At 45.5% G+C, this 22448-nt stretch overlaps 1 protein-coding gene across 1 annotated transcript; it reads right to left on the bottom strand.

Moving 5' to 3' along the window:
* Positions 1–13467: 13467 nt before the first annotated feature.
* Positions 13468–21986, bottom strand: LOC123053568 (CRM-domain containing factor CFM2, chloroplastic). The gene is made up of 13 exons (XM_044477038.1): positions 21370–21986; positions 20054–20858; positions 19834–19964; positions 16276–16596; positions 16023–16176; positions 15147–15439; positions 15002–15061; positions 14807–14917; positions 14594–14710; positions 14401–14505; positions 14100–14325; positions 13888–14018; positions 13468–13804 (listed from the first exon to the last, which is right to left on the bottom strand). The coding sequence occupies exons 1-13, from the start codon at positions 21979–21981 to the stop codon at positions 13613–13615; spliced, it is 3258 nt and encodes a 1085-aa protein (XP_044332973.1). The 5' UTR covers positions 21982–21986; the 3' UTR covers positions 13468–13612.
* Positions 21987–22448: the final 462 nt, after the last annotated feature.

Here is a 22448-nt window from a genome sequence, read left to right on the forward strand (position 1 = left end):
TGAGCACTAGAATAACCCCAAAACCCAGATCATCTTCATGCACCATATCTCTAGCTAACACCTCACCTCTGACCCCTTTTATCTTCTCTCTCCTCCGCCCCCCCCTCGTACACCTGCAGACTCTCTTTCCTCATGAACTATAGCTCCCCCGACCTCTCCTTCTTGGAAGTAGGTGCCGGAGGAAAGAGGAGGAGGTGGTGGTGATGATGGCGAAGGGCCCAAGGTGCTCCAGGCAGCATGATTGCTTCTTGGAAGTTGGGGGAGGAGGAGGAGAGGGAGGCGCTCCTAGCATCACATGGTGTGGAATGATGAAGGCCATCGACACAAGCCACACACGTCCTCTCTTGGTCTCTTGGGCTTTTCATCTTCTTTCCAGGGGTCTCCCTCACCCCATGATGTGACGGTGATGGTAGTGGATGCTGGATATGGATGGTGGTGATGGAGTTTGGCTAGTCTAGAAGGTTTTACTTAGCGATAATCGAGTGCAGTGTTTCGGTGCCCAGGCTCATCTGCACCCGACCAGAAAAAAATCACAAAAACTTCAAAAAAAATCAAAAAATTTCAAAAAAAATTGTATGGTAGACAATTTATCACGTGAGGTCCGTTTCAAATTTTAGATCATTTGGACTTCTTAGCAGCTCTCAGCAAAAAAGACAAATCGGGTCAAAACAGTGCATTAACAGTAAACATTTTTACAGACCCCGAATTTGTCTTTTTTGTCGAGAGCTGCTCAGATGTCCAAATGATTTGAAAATTAGATCGGACCTCACGCATCAAATTATCTATCACACAAAAAAGTTTAGAATTTTTTAAAATTTTATACTATTTGTTTTGATTTTTTTATCAGGGCGGGTGTGGCTGAGCCTGGGCTCAGAAGTGGATTACCGGCGATAATCCTACATCTACATAGAGTAACAGAGCTTTTACGGGAACACTTCACACTAATTACCTTCCCCCTGAATTTCATAGGGGTGGCCCCCTCCTCCCTCCATAATCCAACCAGAAAATGCCACCTAACATCAACCGTAAAACCGGTAAAAACCTGTCTGTAACTCTAGCATTACTCTTTATTTAGGGCATTTTAAAGGCCTTGCTTTATCCGGGTCTTCCTCTTGGGACCAGTAAAAAGAAGTACTGATATTTTTTGTAATACCTGCAAGGCAAATTGCTAAATTGTATTTGGATTACAACTATTTCGTTTCGAGAAGACCATGATCACATGAGAAAAATGCTGAACCCTTACGAAAGTATCCTTACAAGAAAAACACAGGTTCTTGTGTATATATCAACGTCATCTTCCTTCTGTACTTGTCGGGAGCAAAGCTCGATTCCGCCTTTGGATCTCCGTGACACCCTCAGTGCCAGGGTAATGTTGTTGACACAACAGCTAGGAAGTCGCCGACCGGAGCCAGAAGAAGCCGAAGACGAGAATTGAGGATCAGGTCGCCGTCTCGGAGAAGAAGGCGAGGCCTCTCCTATTACGTCTAACCGCATCTAGGATGGGTGTCCAACCCTCCTCCCGGGTCTTTAATGATTGCCGCGGCCGAGGAAGGAGCGGTTGGTATGACACTAACATCGTATGGTATAAATATCATATGTGAATGTATCGTGTACTCAACAGTGCATGCTTGAGTAAATACATCATAGACAATACACACACAACCACTAGCACAAGTCAAACTGATACCATACGGGATTATGGGGGGTGTTTGTTTCCAGGAACTTTTTGGTGTAGGGACTAGAAAAAGTCCCTCTTAGAGACTTTTTAACCAAACAGCAGGGACTACTAGGGACTAAAAGTTGCTTTTTGGGACTAAATGAAGAAGACTCTCAAGGAGAGTTTTTTTTGGGACTTTTTAGGACTTTTCCAACAATGCCTCTCCCTGCACCCATTGCCCCGCCGCCCCATGGTGTTGTTTGGTTGTTATTTTTCTGTATAGTAGGGGTAACATGGTCTTTTACATGTCATTTAATAACCTCTAGGGAGGGACTAGGGACTTTTTAGTCCCTGAAAACAAACAGGGAGGGGCTTTTTAGGGACTAGGGACTTTTTAGTTGGGACTAGAAAAAGTCTTAGGACTTATGAACCAAACAGGGCCTATATCGAGTACTCAACAATGTACAATTGGATTCATCCACGAGGGGTAAGCATATAAACAATAAACCAGCGAGGGAGGGAGGGAGGGAGGGAGGGAGAGAGAGAGAGAGGGAGAGAGAGAGAGAGAGAGTATGCACACAACTAACACAACTTGCTAATTCTATCTTGCCGTGGATAAGAACGAGACTAGCTCAACAACCAACCATGAGAATAAGGCAAAGAAACATTTAGTCTAACAACCTGGTTCATGTATTGAGAAGCTGGCATATGGGACCCATCAGGTTACACAGTGTGATCTCACTCATGTGCACATATGGGTCTCCAATGATCGCGCCAAGTACACATCACACTCAGGGCCTGACAGCAGGGACCCAGGAGGTTACCAAGACTAGTCGCAGTCGTGTACATATACGGGTCTCCAACAACCGTGCTAAGTACGCATCATTTGGCTCGTGTACTGAAAGGCTGACATCGGTGACCCAGTTGTTACAAAGTTCGGTCCCAATCGCGTACATACGAGCCTCCAACGACCTCGCCAAGATATGTATTTAAAGTGTAGGGATTCAAGAAAGGGGGTTCTTGGCTTTCAAAGAATAAAAAACATGGAATCACCCAACACTTCTTTCTTCTTTTTGTGTCTTGAATCTCTATTACCCAATAGCGAAGATTAATGGAGTGGAGTGAAGTGGGATAGAGTGGTGTGGAGTGGCTTGCAAGAGTAGAATGACTTGTGACGGTAGGAGATGGTCGCAACCGGAGTGTGCATGAGAGGATATTTGTAGAGAATACATTCCGACAATGAAAAGATATGCAAACTTTGTTATTCGAGCAATATACTGAGTCCAAACTCTAGCCATTACTTTAAAAAATAAACTAGGTTCCAAAGCACCGGTGGTAAACCAGCAAAACTATTGAAATGGTTCAAATACATTTGAACAGTTAGGGTAACATCCATGAACCAGATGAATACAATAGTCAGAAGTACCGATAGGTGGTTGAGTGGTGGTTCGAAACGGAAAAATGTAACACATTTTCTATGAAGATAAACAGCTCGAAAGTATCGGATAAAACCAGTTGCTCGGTAGTACCGCAGTAAACAAACCGTTCTCAAAATGAGAATTTGTAGAAAAGAGTAAGTCACATCTTGAAAGTACTACTCCCTTCGTCTCATTTACATTAGTGTCAAAAACGTTTTTATATTATGGGATGAAAGGAGTACCAGAAAAGCCGATGAAAAATAGTGTGCTCGAAAGTGTTCGAGCAAACAGAAAATATTTCAAAGTGGATTGGTTTGGCAGTTCTAGATCGAAAGAAGCGGTGGTTTTGAGTTGTTCAAGCTGGATTTGTTCTCCACATCCTCTAATTTTTGTTGGAGTGCACTCCAGAACATTTTTGGAGAATATCGTTTTGGAGAATCCACTGGAGCTGCTGTTGACGCTCGAAAATGGCATAATCGCAAAGAGTGACTTGAGGCTGTAGTAAGATGAGGTCAAATTTATGATATCATGTCACCATTGGATGGCTCTCTTCAAGCGGATCGAAATAGATATACAGATGGTCCAAAACGGAGCTCGGACGCAAAAGTTATGACAATCTAAGAGATGCTCGTATTGGCATCAAATCAAAGAATGGCATGAAACCTATGATGAGTAAATAGGCAGTTTTTTGATTAAATTAATCCATGAATGAATCATGAGCATGACATGGACAGCATTGATAACACACTGATTACGATCTAACAGAGCATGTACTACGCATATTGCTAGTACTGCTACAACAGAAAGAAACACGAGAGGGATAAACGATGTATACCCTCCAATCGGCCACGTGGCGGCGGTGGCGGTGGCAGCAGCCGCGGCATCCTCAGCGGCCTTCTTGTCGGCATCGGCCTTCTCAGCGGCGGCACGGCCGGCGTCGGTCGACATGGTGATGACGAAGGTGATGCCGACGTAGATGAACAGAAGCGAGCAGTCGCGTAGTCGCTACCCAAAAACCTAATCGCCCCTCTCCCGTATAGGATCCGGAGAGGCGGGGTTTCGGAGGCCTGCTCTCCCGTCAACCGTGTACGCGGTGAATGGGACGGAGTCGCCGGCGGCGGCAGCAGCAGCAGCAGAGGAACAACATGGGCGTGGAGGCGGAGATGGAGATACGTTCTATTTTCGCGGCGGCTAGGGTTGGCAGCGCCCCACATATATATGTGCGGCCGCGCGTGGAGAGACGTGGGCTGAACCCACGTCCAAGTCGATAGCCCATGATCCGACGTCTCAGATCGTGGCCCTAGACTCTTCGTTCCTGACCGGCAAAAAGAAGCGCATAGGAGTGAGCTCGGCTCGGCTCAATCCCGCAACCCGCGGCGCGGCGCGTCGAGGAGGAGGAGGAGTGCGCGAGGGCTTCTTTTCTTCTCAAGCTCCAATAGCATGAGGGAGAGAATCCCTTATAAACCACTCCAACTCTCCTTCCACTTCTGGGGTGGGACTAAACTTCCCACCACGTTGTCATGCCACCTACATGGGCCCTTAGAGATTAAATCTGAAATTGTCATATGGGCTCTAGGCCCATCTCATATTTCAACAATCCTCCACCAGATCTCAGGGGCCCACTTGTCCTTTGTTCCAAACGCTGTTTTGATATACCAGCATCTCAGTGGAGACCGATTACGGTTGAGCTCCACCTAAACCAAGTAGTTACACTCCTTCACAACTGAACAATGGACTATGCCTTGAATTGTCAGTTTGGCGTCAAGAAGTTTCACCACAAGTCTCACTGATACAAGGCTGCCGAAGGCCGACCCCTCGGGTGGAGCATATTAGTCACACTCCTCGCCTGTTCATGAGCTTGCTAGAGATCACCCCAATCTCATAGACTGTGACCAGCAGTCGGGCTCATATAGGTGTGTTCCTCCAAAGATCGCTCTGTAGGATAGCATCTTGCTTATACATATAAGCCTTGGAACACATTAAGACAGTAGTCATCCTTCCATACAGTTTCCGAGAGTATTGCATCTCCAACGGAGTGGGTTAGTAAAGTTACTCTCCTTAGTTCACCGCTGGCTTGTTTTCCCAGGTCCTACTTCACGGGATCTCCGATCACATAGGTTGGGTTACTACCATGGCAACTCATGTGGGTCTCATACCCATCTCCCTTGATGCGCTATCTATCACAACACGTGATAGCCCTTTAGTGAAGGGATCTGCCAGATTCTTAGCTGTTTGGATATAATCCAACGCTATCACTCCGGAGTTTCTCAATTTTCTGACAGCTTTCAATCTCATTCTTATGTGTTTGTTGGACTTCATGTTGTCCTTTGAACTCTTCACTTTGACAATAACTGTTTGATTGTCGCAGTTCATAAGGATGCCCGGAACCGGCTTCTCAACCACTGGCAAGTCCATCAACAGATCTTGAAGCCATTCTGCTTCGCCACCCGATGTGTCTAATGTTGTTAATTCTGCTTCCATTGTCGATCTTGTTAAGATCGTTTGCTTGCAAGACTTCCAGGAAACAGCACCACCTCCAAGAGTAAACATATACCCAGTTGTGGCCTTCATCTCATCAGCATCAGAGATCCAATTCGCATCACTATACCCTTCAAGTACCGACGGGTATCCGGTATAGTGAAGTCCATAGTTCATAGTACCTTTCAGATAGCGCATAACTCTCTCAAGAGCATGCCAATGTACATCACCCGGTTTGGAAACAAATCGGCTCAGTTTGCTAATAGCAAACGCGATGTCAGGCCACGTTGCGCTCGCTAGATACTGGAGTGAACCAACAATCTGAGAGTATCCCAATTAATCTATAGCTGTGCCTTTAGACTTTCGAATCAGCACACTAGAATCATATGGTGTTTGAGATGGTTTGCAGTCTGAATATCCAAAGCGACTCAACACCTTCTCGACATAATGGGATTGCAGATGTGTAATCCCACCCTTATCATCTCTCAATAGCTTGATGTTCAAGATAACATCAGCCACTCCAAGGTCCTTCATCTCAAAGTTCTGAGATAGGAAAGTCTTAACCTCCTCGATCAACTTGAGATTAGTCCCAAATATCAGTATGTCATCAACGTACAAACACAGTATAACTCCTTCGCCCCCACCATAGCGATAGTATACACATTTGTCGGCCTCATTAACAACAAAGCCAACAGATGTCAACGTTTCATTAAACTTGTCATGCCATTGCTTAGGCGCTTGTCTCAGGCCATACAAAGATTTCACCAACTTACACACCTTTCCTTCCTGACCATCTATCACAAAGCCATCAGGCTGTTGCATACAGATTTCCTCCTTTAGCTCTCCGTTCAGGAAAGCCGTCTTAACATCCATCTAATGAATGAGAAGACCATGCGAGGCCGCCAACGAGAGTAATACTCGAATGGTGGTCAGTCTGGCCACAGGTGAATAAGTGTCGAAGAAATCTTCTTCTTCTTTCTGGGCGTAGCCCTTGGCCACAAGCCTAGCCTTGTACTTTTCTATCGTACCATCGGGCCTAAGCTTCTTCTTGAACACCCACTTGCATCCCAATGGTTTGCAACCATAAGGACGTTCAGTAAGCTCCCAAGTCCCGTTAGCCATGATGGAATCCATCTCGCTACGGACCGCATCCTTCCAGTAGTCAGCTTCTGGAGATGCATACGCTTCTGAAATAGAAGTGGGATTATCCTCCACGAGGTATATGAAGAAATCATCACCAAAGGTCTTTACAGTTCTTTGTCTCTTGCCCCTACCAAGGGTTTCCTCATTATCCTCCTCAGGATTTTCATCATGTGTTTGTTTATAATATTCCATCGGAATGGCAGGTTCAAGAGTCTCCTCAGATTCCTGTCTAGAAGTGCTTTGTACATCTCTCATGGGGAAAATGTCCTCAAAGAATGTAGCATCCTTAGACTCCATGATTGTACCGACCTTCATGTCAGGTACCTCAGATTTCACTACTAGAAATCTATAGCCAACGCTATTCATAGCGTAGCCCAAATTAACACAGTCCACGGTCTTTGGTCCAAGCTTACGCTTTTTGGGGATCAGCACATTAACTTTCGCCAAGCAGCCCCAAGTACGTAAGTACGAGAGTGTTGTCCTTCTCTTGGTCCACTTCTCATAAGGAGTGATCTCGTTATCCTTTGTCGGAACTTTATTCAGGACATGACATGACATCATTATAGCCTCCCCCCACCATGCCTTGGATAAACCCGATGTATCTAACATGGCGTTAACCAAATCAGTTAGAGTACGGTTTTTCCGCCCGGCAACCCCGTTTGACTGAGGTGAGTAGGGAGGCGTCCTCTCGTGAATAATGTCGTGTTCCGCACAAAAGGCATCAAACTCTTTTGAGAAGTACTCTCCACCACGATCTGACCGGACTCGTTTAATTTTCTTTTCAAGTTGATTCTCAACTTCTGCCTTATAGATTTTGAAGTAGTGTAGAGCCTCATCTTTAGTATTTAACAGATACACATAGCAATATCTAGTGGAATCATCTATCAAAGTCATGAAATATTTCTTTCCACCTTTAGTCAACACACCATTCATCTCACAAAGATCAGAATGTATGAGTTCCAGTGGCGCCAAGTGTCTCTCCTCTACTACCTTGTGAGGCTTGCGAGGTTGCTTAGATTGCACACACGAATGGCACTTAGAACCTTTGGCTAAAGTGAAACTCGGGATTAAATTCGATTTTGCTAGCCGCGTCTTAACGCCGAAACTAATGTGACAAAGACGTGAATGCCAGACTTCAGATTCATTAACACTCAAATGAATATTGTTCACGACTTTATTACATAGATCTGCAAGAGAAAGGCGGAACATGTCTCCACATTCATAACCCTTTCCAACAAATAGTCCATATTTCGTAACAACTAATTTATTAGACTCGAATACCAACTTAAACCCTTCTCTACATAGAAGGGAGCCACTAACGAGGTTCTTCTTGATGACGGGGACATGCTGCACGTTCTTCAGCTGCACGATCCTTCCCGAAGTAAACTTCAGATCGACCGTGCCAACACCAAGAACAGAAGCACTCGCGCCATTCCCCATCAGTACGGACCCGTGACCTGTGGCCTGGTAAGAAGAAAACAATGAAATGTCAGCACACACATGAACACCTGCACCTGTGTCGACCCACCAATCGGTGGACGGCCAAACTGAAAATACAGCAAATAAATTACCGTACCCAGATGCACCACTCTCATTGTTGCTCACAATCATATTGACAGACTTGGAGTCCTGCCCTGGCTTCTTGTACTTGTTTGGGCACTTGTTGGCCCAATGTTCAACCGAACCACAAGTAAAGCAGCCCTCATCCTTCTTGTTTTTCTTGAAGGTCTTCTTACCCTTCTTCTTAAAGTCGGCACTCTGTTGGACACCGTTCTTTTCCTTGGGCTTGTGGGAATTGGAGTTCTTCTGATGCACCATATTGGCCACAGAAGTTCCTTCGACCCCTTTTTCGTGCGAGTCCTTTGCCCTTGAATTCTGCTCAACACTCAGATGGCCAATGACATCCTCCACAGAGAATTCACGCCTCTGATGTTTCAGAGTGGTGGCAAAGTTCCTCCAGGAATTGGGGAGCTTAGCGATTATGCAGCCCGCGACAAATTTGCCCGGTAACTCGCACTTAAGAAGCTCAAGCTCCTTAACAATGCATATTATCTCATGAGCCTGCTCCAACACAGGACGGTTTTCAACCATCTTGTAATCGTGGAACTGCTCTATAATATACATCTCGCTCCCTGCATCGGCCGCCCCGAACTTAGATTCGAGCGCCTCCCACAAGTTTTTGGCAGACCGCACATGCAAATATGCGTCAACCAGCTTATCTCCAATCACGCTCAGAACTGCCCCGAGGAACACGACAGTGGCCTCCTTGAACGCCTTCTCCTGTTCAGGAGCGATCGTTCCTGTGGGAGTCACACCGGCGACCCAGAACACGTTCATGGCCATGAGCCATAAGGTGGTTTTAGTCTGCCAACGCTTAAAGTACGTCCCCGTAAACGGGGACGGTTTCAGTGCAGCAGCAAAACCAGAATTCGAAAAACTCCCTCCAATATTAGGTTTTTGGATTGATGAGTAAATAGGCAGTTTTTCGATTAAATTAATCCATGAATGAATCATGAGCATGACATGGACAACATTGATAACACACTGATTACGATCTAACAGAGCATGTACTACGCACATAGTAGAAACATCTACGCATATTGCTAGTACTGCTACAACAGAAAGAAACACGAGAGGGGTAAACGATGTATACCCTCCAATCGGCCACGCGGCGGTGGTGGCGGTGGCAGTAGCCGCGACATCCTCAGCGGCCTTCTTGTCGGCCTCGGCCTTCTCAGCGGCGGCACGGTCGGCGTCGGTCGACATGGTGATGACGAAGGTGATGCGGACGTAGATGAACAGAAGCGAGCAGTCGCGTAGTCGCTACCCAAAAACCTAATCGCCCCTCTCCCGTACAGGATCCGGAGAGGCGGGGTTTCGGAGGCCTGCTCTCCCGTCAACCGTGTACGCGGTGAACGGGATGAAGTCGCTGGCGGCAGCAGCAGCAGAGGAACAACGTGGGCGTGGAGGCGGAGCTGGAGATGCGTTCTGTTTTCGCGGCGGCTAGGGTTGGCAGCGCCCCACATATATATGCGCGGCCGCGCGTGGAGAGACGTGGGCTGAACCCACGTCCAAGTCGATAGCCCATGATCCGACGTCTCAGATCGTGGCCCTAGACTCTCCGTTCCTGACCGGCAAAAAGAAACGCATAGGAGTGAGCTCGGCTCGGCTCAATCCCGCAACCCGCGGCGCGACGCGTCGAGGAGGAGGAGGAGTGCGCGAGGGCTTCTTTTCTTCTCAAGCTCCAATAGCATGAGGGAGAGAATCCCTTATAAACCACTCCAACTCTCCTTCCACTTCCGGGGTGGGACTAAACTTCCCACCACGTTGTCATGCCACCTACATGGGCCCTTAGAGATTAAATCTGAAATTGTCATATGGGCTCTAGGCCCATCTCATATTTCAACAACCTAATTAAGGTGGCCTCGGATGAAAAAAGCTACAGCTGCAAAGTTCTTCGTCTCGTCGAAATGGACGATTTTGATATAAAAATTGTCCCCATCCGAGATCGTATGCGAGTTCTACGGCAAAAACTGTGCGCTGCAGCACTGCATGGCCGGATCATCCGGACCGGGGTCCAGATCATCCGGCCGAGGGCCGAAAAATTGACCCAAACAACAGAAGCTAAAAATTGGAGCCGGATGATCTGGGTCGAGTCCCGGATGATCCAGGTAAAGGCCGGACAATCCGGGCAATTGTCCGGACGTCCGGACAAGTTTTTCTGCTGCAGACTTTAGGAAACAGCTCGCAACAGCCTCAATATGGCTTCAGATCGAAAAGTGTTCAACGTGAAAGTTGTGCGTCTCGTCGAGACGATTGATTTTGATATAAAAGTCGTCCAAATCCGAGGTCGTATACGGATTCTAGAGCCAAAACAGTGAGCTGCTGTCAAAAAACTTGCTAGGCCGGATCATCCGGGCCTAGAGCTGGACATTCGGGCCGGAGATCGTGAGAAGTCCGAATTTGGCTAGATTTTAATAATTTAGACGACAAGGCAAGTCCTTTTCTTGTACGGGAAGTCCATCCGCCTCTTATATAGATAGGAGGTGACGGCCGATTGAACAACACACAATCGAACAAATCATCTACCACTTTTTATCTTTTATCTTTTCTCCTTAACCCTAGTTCTTCTTCATCCTCGTTCTTCGTCTGTTCTTCTTGTTGCAGGGCGGCGAACCTCGAGGCCTTAGGGGCGATCAGGTCGACCTAGGGCAGCCCATAGCCGCCGCGCGCCCTGACGGGGTCTCTCCCGGGCGTGTGGGGTTTCGGGTCCTAAAAAGCGTCCGCCGGATTGCTTGCGTACCGCGCTTCCGGACGGGTCTCCTTCGATGTGAGATGTGGTGCATCATCCCCTGCATCGAGGGTACACGATGACGTGTTCGTGTATTATGCTTGTTGCCGCGAGTTGATCCCACCTCTCAAGGACCGCTTAACCCAGCAAGATGGCACTGGATGATGAAATCAAACACGCTGGCACACATTACACGTCACCGATGACTGGTCTGCCCATCTTTCTTCCCCGGTCCTAGTTTTTCCTTGCGGCCTGGCCGTGCACTTGGCAGTGCTGTCCGTAGGTGCATGAATTCATATCCAGCATCTTTTGGGGACGATGCGGAATCGTAGACAAAAAGGGCACAGACTGACGGAAATGTCAAAAAGAGCCTGTCAAGCTCGGCTTGCATGGCCCTACGCTGATCACTGGTGTTGAAAGATCCTCAAAGATCCTTGATTTTACCTTGTCATACCCGTGACCGTGAGCGTGAGACGCTCCAACATGCATGAGCGGCGAGGTCTCCTCCAAGGACCGGTCGAATCGAATCAGGTCAATCAAGAATTTTGGGTAGTATTTGGTGGCAGGGCATCGGACCGATGTTCCCTGATGCGAAAACAACCGATCATGGTCCCGTCACCTGTAAACTCGGGGTGTCCCGAGAGCGCTCCTTCATTTTACCATGCATGTGACCTCTCTGATGAGCGTACGTGCTATACCCATGACCCATCTGAAAGGCATCCAACATGATCGAGCGTGGATTCCACGTACACCTTTTAAAGGACAAACCACGCCAAACAAAGCGGTAATTCTGCGCTCAGGTGCAGTCTTTTTAGAAGTTTTTTGTTTCTATCCTTTCCTGCGGCAAAGATTCCAAGCCTGCGATGTCTGGGTCAGGTAAAGCAATTCCTACGTACTACTCCTACGCATACTCCCGTTGCGCGCATGCAGGCTTGGACAAAAGGCGCGGCTTTGTCCTCTTGCAGCGCTAAAGCTGGATTTTGTAAGGTTGGAAAGGCGAAAGCCGTGCTCTACTTTCTTGTTTTTCCGGTCCCGGTACTGTTTTTCTGTTGGGAAAAGGAGCCAGTACTGCCGTGATTCGCGTCAAAAAAAGATACGGCTGTGCAGATGCACGACGGTACAAGCTCACGGTCGCGACGGAGCAGCGTCGAGCTCGGACGAGGAGGTGATCCGTCGACTTTTTTTCTTCGATGGATGTTGTGGTGATACCGGAGACAGATGACGGGCGTTGGTGTCAAGCTCAGAGATGTTTTGCTATCTTTTCAGTTTTGTCATGTCGGTCCTCACGTGACTTGTACTTTGATCGTTTTGATATGAATGAGACACATATTATCATGCAAAAAAAAAGCTCACGGTAGCGCATGAGCATATCCACGTCGTCTATCCCTTCTTGCTATTGCGGATAAAAGGATGTTGTCCTCATCGAGATACTGCTAGGCCAGGAATATAATACTCCCTATGCTAAAATTTACTGAGATGAAAATCCAACGTCAGATTTTTTGCATGGCAAATCAAACTTTTTTATGGCAATTTATGTTGATGCGTGGATGATATTTAGTTAGCGAGCACATCAATTTTCTGGCAAAAATACGAACTGAGGCGAACTTGTCATGCTCGTCAACTAAACTTTTCACCTTCGATAAATATAATTTGCCATGAAAAACATTTGATTTTTCATGCCTAAAAATCTAACATTTGCTAGATATCTGGCAGTTTATAAATTTAAACTGTCAAAACATCTTACATTTATTTACGGAAAGCAAGGGTACTCAAACTATCATAGTAATAAGAGGGATCAAACTATCAGAACTAAGAGCTTATTCCGATATCAACTTATTCCCTGATCTTTCCCAACAATATGTTTTTGGCTTCCAGTAGAATTTTTTATTTTGCGTTAGCATAGCATTTTGTGTGCCCCCGACAAAGTTGTGTGCTAAGAGCCCCATAAGACTAGTGCATCAGAGCAACAACCATCGTCGATGAATACAGTTGTATGGGGAGAGTATTCTTTACGTAACTCATAACATGTAATACAAACACGATGAGCATACAACCAGTCTCTGCATAATTTGTCAGGCATCGATAAAGTATAGTACAATCAGAGACAGCATCTATTGGTATTCAATGTCAGAAGTCGCTTCTAGTCGAATTCACAACCTGCGGAGGACAAGAAGAGGTCAGGCATCCCGGGCCGGGCAATTTGTCTGTCAACAGGAACAACAGGGTTTGGTGTCGGTAGTGACGACAAATCAGCAAACAGATCATTGCCATTTGTCGCAGCATCTTGTACCTGTGTACTGTGCCATCAGCGAAAGTCTTTTTCAACAGCACAAATGATGGGGGGAAAGGGTTTGCTCAGCCAATCGCATTTTTTGCTCGATCCAAAAAAAAATCGCACTTTTGCTCGATTCCAGCAGATGGCACAAGCAGTTTCAATTTTCTGTCGGATTCTAACTGCTGAGAGTTTCCACGAGATCTGATTTTGGTTGTGGCAAAGTTCGTTAAAAGGCTTCACAGACGTACAAGATTTACAAGTAGGCGGATGAGAATACACTCAATGTTCGTTTGTACCACAACATAGGAGGGTCATCTTCAAAAAACACTAGGAGTTTGTCCAGGATCCAGCTATTGTGATTCACCTGGGTGCAGTCCACATTCTAATCTGATGGCTTCAAGGAGCTGTGGTGATATCACCTCCTTTTCCCCCTCAATTGTGCTGTCTTCCCTGGAACTTGTCTCGGTCACGTCCGCTCCCCAGCCTCTGTACAAAATCACTTTGTTTGGTTCTCGTGACACGAGAACCGATCCTGTCGCCTCCTGTTTTTCCATTGAACAGCGAAGAAGCTCAGTTTAATTTAGAGTGCCTCGGATCTAGCAATACTCTGTTGCAGATTACAAACCTCTAGTTCTGATATCAGCTGTTGGACTGGTGTTCCATCTGCTCTGTTCTTAATATTCACAACAGCAAGAGGATGCTTTTTGAAGTGTGTCCGTATTGTTTTTGCAACTCCGGTGATGACATTATTCCTCCCTGCGACAGGAACCAGATGCTATGCTCAGCATATTAATTTGAGGTTCGGTGACAATATATGAAATAAGACTAAGAAGATACCAATGGCAAGTACTGGCCGTTTCTTCACTTGCAGAGCTTGCTTCCTTAGCACAAGTCTCTCCCGATTCGATAGAGGTGCAGCTTTGGAAGGCAAGTGAGGAGTATATGTCTGGACCAATATCGGCTCATCCAGTGCCTGGGAAGGGCTAAGGGTTTTGAAGACTTTGGAATCCTCTTCGCTACCACTGTCTGAATGGCATTCTACAGGAAAGCTCAGCCGATTTTGCTGCAAAAGCAATTCATCAGAATCAACGCGGAACAAAAGAAAGACATCGAATGGGTAGACAACTAACAAACTCACATATTCGATCTGATTATCTGATGAAGCTGTACTTGAACTCTCAATCAGGCATGGCCTCAAAGCCTCAGAGGAATCATCTTTAAGCTCGTTCAAACATAACTTCTTCTGCAAATACGTTGTGCAGTATCCTCATCAGTTGAAAAATCATCAAACTACAAAGTAGAGTTTTTCATAAGGAAGAGTGACTATAGACCTGTGTATCATCTAAAGGAACTCCAGTTCTGGTTGTATTCAAGATTCTATTTGTTCCACCTGAACTGCACTCTTCACCCTCTGGCTCAAAACACTCAGGAGCAACTTCAGGCACTTCCTTGACCATGCATATTTACATAAATACATATTCAGGCACATGATGGAATATACCACTAGGCTGCAGTAGAACTACATGCAAGTTAAAAATGTTTACTTTGCTTGTCTCCCCTGATGTTCCAGAGTTGTCACAGAGATCATGCATGCCTTTGTTTTCATGGCCTGAGTTCATCTGATTAGACAAAGCCACTGGATGACCCTCCGTTTGCTAAAAATATTGTGTCCTAGTTAGCAAAGAAGCTCACATCATTCAACAAAAAATATAACAGTTGACCGTTGAACAAAATCTCACCATCTGACCCCTCAAGTAGTCGATGTTCTTTGATAGATTAAGTACGTGAAGCTTCAAGGACTAAATAAACAAGGGATACTTATATCAGGATCTAAAAAATAACCTCACGAAAAGTCCGTCACAAACAAATGCAGTTAAGTTTCACCTTGTGGCGCTGAAGCTCTACAGAACGCTTCAGAGCATCCTTTTTATTCAACAAAGATTTTGGCCTGAGAGCTGACGGCCTCTGGTAGTTCTTCCCTCGATACATTATAATTGCATGTCCTTTGCTCACTCTCTCCACTGCCACCAAAATACCACCACTCTCAGCTTCTAGGGTTCGAGCAGCATATGTAACATCTTCCATGCTGTGTTCTTTACATATAATCTTGACAAGTTCTCGATACTTCCAATGAAGGTGCATATTTTCAATTGTTCCATCAAAAACTCCTCTCCTTCCTGCAAATCAATAGAAAAAATTATATTAGAAGAGATAATAAAAATGTAAGATAGAAATGGAAGCGGATTTTTTATAGGAACCGCACCCTAGCTACCTAGTTCACACCTTCTTAAAATGATCCCAGCAAACAGCATGCTGTCTAGTCATTCACATTCTACTAGGGACTAGGATTTCATATTATGTGTTGACAGACAAGTACTGCACACTATTTATTATCATTACCACAGGTTGTGCAAGTTGAGTAAGGAATATTGTTGATTTCTTTTACTGTGGGTGCGACATGGATCATTATGATGGTATACTTACAAAAACAATGGAGGTATAAGATGGTAGAGAACGAGAAGCTTCTCCAGATGGATTGCATCAGATGAAAGAACAACTTCAAATTTGAGCACTTCAAGCAACGTAAAATCACACAGGATTCACCCTTTTAACATGAGAACTGCAACCCTATGACACTTGTAGGAAAATATTACACATATCTTTTCAACCAAATTTCATACAAAATAATTCAATAACCTAGTTAGGTATTGCTCAGAACATATGTGCGCGGTGTACTGGAAGGTTGAGAAGAATAATCACCTAGCAGCAGAAATGGCTTCATCTGCAAACCAACTTTCCTCAACATGTACCTCTCCTCTTCTGAGATGGCCTCTCTTGTTTCAGCTTTTGAAGGCCAAGATGCCTTTTCTAGCTCCTCAAGAAGTTTTTCAGCCTTCTTTTTCTCTGCTATAGCCTGGAAATATGTTTATATGTATTATGTGGTGGGATCTTAAAAATAATAGGACATCAAAATTACAAAGAGACAGCAAGAGGTAAATTTAAATAAAAATACCTGATATAATCTGGTTTCCATGTTCTCGGCAACTGTATTTAGAGATTCAGTTATATATTCTGTAACAGAAGTTTCGCCTTCATGTTTTTCTTCATGACATTCATGCCCGTGTACCGAGGCATCATTTGCCATCTTCAGTTCAGAAGCATCTTGAGTAGGTATGCTTTCTTCAATTTCAGGCTTGGGCTTGTTGATCACGGAATTGTCGTGCTTTCTGCGTTTTTCAATTGCAAGAGAGACAGCTGGGGGAAGGAAATCTTTTCCCCTGTATAGTACAATTGACTCGTTGTCCCTTGATAAAAGCGTCCCACCAGTCAAGCCCTGGAAGATTAAGAATGTAACAGGTGTAATTTACCTTTCTGGTCTGAGATGAAGATTATAGTGAGTAGTGTCTTGTGATGTTAATTCAAGAGTATTGTAGAGAAAAGTAAAGCTAGAAGGTCTTCACAGGTTTAATTCTACTTTCTGACTCCGATAACATAGTGTTGGAGTTAGATGATGATGTTGTTGTTGTTGTTGTTGTTTTTTGCTTTTTTAAGTATACAAGGTCATGTGTGCTATAGTTCATGAGTAGTAGCTGAGTTGTAATTACGAGAGCCTCTAGTTTGGGAACAAGCACTCATGTACAGATGTACTCTCTACCTATCAATAGAACATGTTGCTAGGTCAAACCATCAAACTCTTAGACCATGGATTACATTGTTTTTTCAGATCTTTGGATTAAACTCATTCTGCCTTTTTTATGTTCCTAGGTCAAACCAGGAAAGCATGCTCAATAGTGTTTGTGTTGTACAGCATGCATGCAACATTTAGTTCTAACAGCCAGTTTCAACGGGTGGAAAAAACAGCAACGAGCACCCCGTTCTTCAACAGTTTGATGTCCACAACGAGCACCAGAAACTCGGAGATAAAGTATGTTTACCTATGTCTGATCTCACATATATCAAAGTGACGAGCAGACAACTGGTGGCTAATGTTTGCCATTCAAGCACAACTAATAACTAATTAGGTGGGTTTATTTGTGGATTTTCTGGGACTTGATACCACAACCTCGTGGTAACTTGTCTGCTAATCTCTTAAGTTGATTACGATGATAATCAACTGCATCACCTGGAAGAAAAAATAATGTGCCATAAACATAAACTAGCTAAGTTTCCACAGAGTGGAGAAACAGTTATGCTTCAGCACATATGAGTCCTAGGCTGCAGTTGTTTAACTTAAAAAAACAAAGACTGCAGGGAAGGCCCTGACAGCAAGTTTATTAGAAGGAGTTTTACAACTTGTGTACAGTATGTACAAAGCACCACTATGGTTAGGCTATACGGAAACATGCATGTACATGGAGACTAAAACCGCGAGTCGATCCAGGTTAGCAGGGGAGACCTAGCCTCCTCTTTGAGCCTATACTTGCAACTGGATGCCTTCATGAGGTTGTTTCCAAACAGCGAATCTAAGATGGATCTGGTCAAAACAATTAATGTTCCTTTGCTTCCGGATGTACCAGGTCACCGTAATTGTGACTTTGAAGAAAAAAGGCTGGGAAAAAGTGATGTGGACAGCTAGGATCATCTGCTCTGTATCATCGCAGGAGGCCAATGGATGTTCAGAAAATGCCAGCAGGCCTTGCTGAAAGGACAATTGAAGAACAGGTGATCGCAAGTTTCCAGAGCGCCAAGCCAGCGGATCACGCATGAGAAGCTCATAATGCCAGTGTAGTTTCTTCAGACTAGCATATCTCAGGTCTGAGCCGGTCATGAAGGAAGAGCCAAACAAAGGCCTTGGGCTTGGTAGTCATTTGCAGCGGCAAAATCATTTAAAGATACTGGGACTTGTAAATCTCTAAAGCGCCAGGAATATAATTTGAAGAATAAATACGGAGAGCCAACAGAGAGAGTAATGAACCTTCCAAAAGTAAGTCACATTGTGTCTAAGGTAGCTTGCATCACATAAAAAAAATATTCTAGTTCTAAGGAATGTAAAATTAGGCTGAAATGTTCGGTTTTGCTTGCTCAAAAATCCAATAGTACAATGGAGGCAAATAATTCCATTTGAACATGGGCATATTTTCTTTGCCTCATGCTGTGGCTGAAATGTTCGGTTTTGCTTGCTAAAAATTCCAATTGTACAAAGTTAGAGGCAAATAATTCCATTTGAACATGTGCATACTTTCTTTGCCTCATGCTGTGGCTAGCCTTTTGCAGGAGTATGATGATGTGCTACATGTGTACCGCCAGGCTCCCGCGATCAGGGGAATTGAACATCAGATTGACCTAATTCCGCTGCCTCCTTGCTCAACCGTGCACCATATAGGACCAATCCCTAGGAGATTGGTCAGGTCAGCTTGGCTTTTACCCGCAAGAGAAAAAAAAGGTCAGCTTGGCTTTTGGCAAGGCTGGTTCAGCGATTGCTTGGTTCATGGGTCCTCTCACCCGGGCCTTGATCGTGAGGCTCACCTCCACAAATTGAAGGTATCTATCTCATCGAAAGGTCGCACCACTCTACTGCTATATCAAGGGGTGGGGGTGGGGGTCAAGGATATTCACAGCTTGCTTGGCCTCTGGAAGTTAAGAAGACAATGTTTAACAAATGAGCATAGCAGGAAAAAAAAAAAGGAGTGTAGCCTGGCAAAGTGATCTCTGGGGATTGGCACAGCCCAAGGGATCATGCTAGAAGGATATACTGTCATCTATCACAATCTGGCAGTTGATGATTCGTTCGAACTTGCCACACAGACTGAAAACATCCCGCCACCAGAACAATCCCGCATGGGCGCGAGGAAGGACACTATTGTTGTTACAGTACTGCCAAACCATGTTAAGTACTAACCCAGTGAATATTATTGTAAAAATTGTGAAGCAATTTTGAGCATGAGGGCCTTGTGAACAATGAGATTTGTGACGCCCTGCCCCCATTGCCTTTAAGCTTGCACACACCATGTTCCAGGCAGCAAGGGATTTCCTATGTGTCTGCCCCATAGGAAGTGAGTCAGTAAAGGTTAATATTTTCTTTTACACCTTCAGGTAACTAGAGCATATCCATATAGTAGGTAGGCAGAGAACTAAGAACAAATTCAACCAGTTGAATTTTAACATCAAGGGATATAAAGCTAGAGCAGCAGCAACACAATACTCGATATGGTCCATCATTGTCTTACATGTAAGGGCAAGTAAGAACCAGGGGAAGATCAAGATATGGTCCATAATAAGAGAGAAGTCCTAAATTTCTTTTCGCGAGTGACATCCAAAAAAACAAAGGAGGTGACCCAGCAGCAGATTGATTTAATCAACTTAATCTTTATTCAAAGGTCCAAGCTAGACAATCTTTGACGGTTTGACCTTTCATGACACCGCATTGGTTGGCATGGATGATATCAAGGATGCGTACAACTTCAATTTGATGGAACACGGACAAACATATTATATCTCCAAAATTGTTGAGCCAAAGACATTTCACAAGGTCTACAACGTCACCAACTACGGTTTTACCACAAAAAGACGTACTAGAGAATATAAAATGCAATGTACAATTGCATATAATAAATTGATAACACCTACCTACCTTTAATTCCTCGGAGACGAGCTCACTATCAATGCAGTATGGACCTCTCTTCATTGCAATCTTCGCCACCTCACACCTTTCCCATAACTTGATCATGGATGCAGCCAATCCTTGAAGGTTACTGCTTCTTCCTAGACAGTGGAAACTAGAAAAGTTAATTACGGGTGGTTCTCATCAACTTAATCCAAGATGTTAGAAATAGAAAATTCCCGAACATTACCAAGTGCATAGTGGTAGGGCAAAGGACGAGCTAGCCTCCTAAGGATAGTCATTTCTCTATCTGTTAGCTTGGGTGGTACACCTGAAGGAAGAAGACGGAAAGGCCTACGGAATCCAGGAACGATAGCTGGCAACAAATCAGCATCCACTGGAAGGGGATCATACCCCCACCATTCAGAAAACCGTGGACCCAGCCCATCTAATAATTTGTCATCGTCCTTCGCAAGCTTGACCTCCCCAGGCAACTGTAATCGGAACTTATTTGGAGAACCAACACCGGTAACTAAGGTAGACCTAGCTAAAGGTCTGACCACACTAGGAGGATTTACATTAGTGCCTATATGAAATCTTGCATGCTGTTTGTTTGCAGCTCCACTGTTAATTTTCACTGCTGATCTACCCTCCTGTGTATCAACAACAGGCGCTTTAGAGGATATCATGGGATAATTTGCATCTTCCTTTCTGGCCACGCTCTGCCCCACAGATAACATGTCATGATTCTCATGTTCCTCTCCTATACTCCTCTGTTCTCCATATACTATGGCAACATTTACGACAGCCTCATCTTCATAATGAATACTATCTTCTGTATGATTCTTACCATCCACTTCACTACTACATTGTTCCACAGATAAAAAACCAAGATCTTCATCATCATCATCAGAACTGCTCTGCTCTGATGATTCATCCTTGAGACAATCATCCATCTTTTGCTGGTCATGGAAGTAAGGATATTTATAGTTGGTTCCTCTATACAGTATGATGGTGCTTCCAGATCTCCAAATAACCAAGCCTCCAGTTTTCCTCTATCAAGCAAAACACACAGAGCATGAAAAATTGCAAGTCGGATAACATTGAGATGAAAATAGTTGGGTCCAACTATGTACCAGCATTTCTCTTGTTACAAACTTTTTTTGTTAAATGGAATTAGAATTCAAATTCAAATATATAGTGAAGCGATAACTATGTGCATGCTAATCCACTCGTGGATTAATTTATTTCAAGCACGCAAGATATGAAGATATACAAATTCACAACCTGGCCATATGACTACAAAGTTATGGGAGCAGCATTTTGTCCTGTCATTCTGCACATTTCAGATTTCACATCAAGTGTGTGAAATCATCTATACTGTATATACACAGCATCTTATCAACCTATTCTATCAGTGTCCAAAGGCAAATACTAGCATTAAGTGGCATCCAACATCCAAAGCCAATGCATGCTCACATATACCGATACACCTGTGCACAAGCAGCAGCGAGCAAGCATTAATCGGAAACAACACATAGCAAGGTTCCACAGTGCGGTGCTCACCTCGAGGACCTCGTGGGTGCGCCTCATGTTCATGGCGGAGATGTCATCGCACCTGATCTTCACGAGCTCCGCGTTGCGCCATCGCTCGTGTATCCCGTTCACGATCCCCTCTGTGACGCCGGGCTTCCCCACCTTGAGCCTCTTACGCAGCCGGATGCCGACCCCCTGCAGCCGCCGCAGCTCGTCCCGCGGCAGCGTAAGCTCCGCCGCGGACGGTGGCGTCGGTGGCGCTGCCGCATCCCTCCCCCGCCTCTGCCTGCGCCGTGCCGCGTCCGCCTCGCCGTCGCCAGTGGCCCAGCTAGGGTCTAGCGTGGAGCCGACGCGGTGGCGAGGGAGCTGGGCCGGGGTGGGCACGAAAATCTCCCCGGGGGACGGGGCGTCGGCGCTCGGGGCCGGGGCCGGAACGGGGGTCTCCGGGGAGGCCTCGAGGTATCCGAGGCTGCGGAGCTTGTCGGAGATGCGGCGGAGCGCGGACTTGGCGAGGAGCTCCGGCTCTGAGGAAGGCGAGGCGCGGACGGGAGGGAGGCGGGGGTGAGGGTGGCCGGCTCTGGAAGTGGCGACAGGGAGGGAGAGGATGAGAGGGGAGGGATGGGGGGAGAATTGGAGGAGCATTTGGGCGGGGTGGGGTGGGAACCGATGGAGAAAGAGGGGTTTAAGCCGCGAGCTGGAGGATAAGGCGTCGGGAGGTGATAGACGAAGAACGGCAAATTTGACAAATTTGATCTATAGACGAAATCAAATCACAGAATAAACTGTCCGCGAAACTACTTCACGCGGCTGACCTTTTTGTGTGACGCCCGACACGAAGGCGCCACACTACACTGTGCAACGCCTCACAGATAGGCGCTATACGGCCAGCGTCGCACCCGTGTGATCCGAAAATTACTAAGTCAGTGTGCAGCGCCTGAGAGTTAGGCGCCACACTATACAGTGTAGCGTCTAGCTCCTAGGCGTTGCACTAGTGCTGTCTAGGCGTTGCACTAGTGCAGCGCCTGAGAGCTAGGCGCCATGGGTCAGCCGCGTGAAATAGTTTCACCGACAGTTCATTCTGTGATTTGATTTCGTCTATAGGTCAAATT

The sequence above is a fragment of the Triticum aestivum genome, chromosome 2D (genome assembly GCF_018294505.1).
Source record: "Triticum aestivum cultivar Chinese Spring chromosome 2D, IWGSC CS RefSeq v2.1, whole genome shotgun sequence".
NCBI classification, from domain to species: Eukaryota; Viridiplantae; Streptophyta; class Magnoliopsida; order Poales; family Poaceae; genus Triticum; species Triticum aestivum.

Bases quoted from the DNA above. Each gene is read 5' to 3' on its own strand.
- LOC123053568 (XM_044477038.1), bottom strand. From the start codon at position 21,981: ATGCTCCTCCAATTCTCCCCCCATCCCTCCCCTCTCATCCTCTCCCTC. The intron at 20,859-21,369 runs GTGAGCACCGCA...TTTGCTTGATAG, and splicing joins GCACCCACGAGGTCCTCGAG to AGGAAAACTGGAGGCTTGGT. The intron at 14,019-14,099 runs GTATCTTCTTAG...TTCCTGTCGCAG, and splicing joins ACGGCCAGTACTTGCCATTG to GGAGGAATAATGTCATCACC.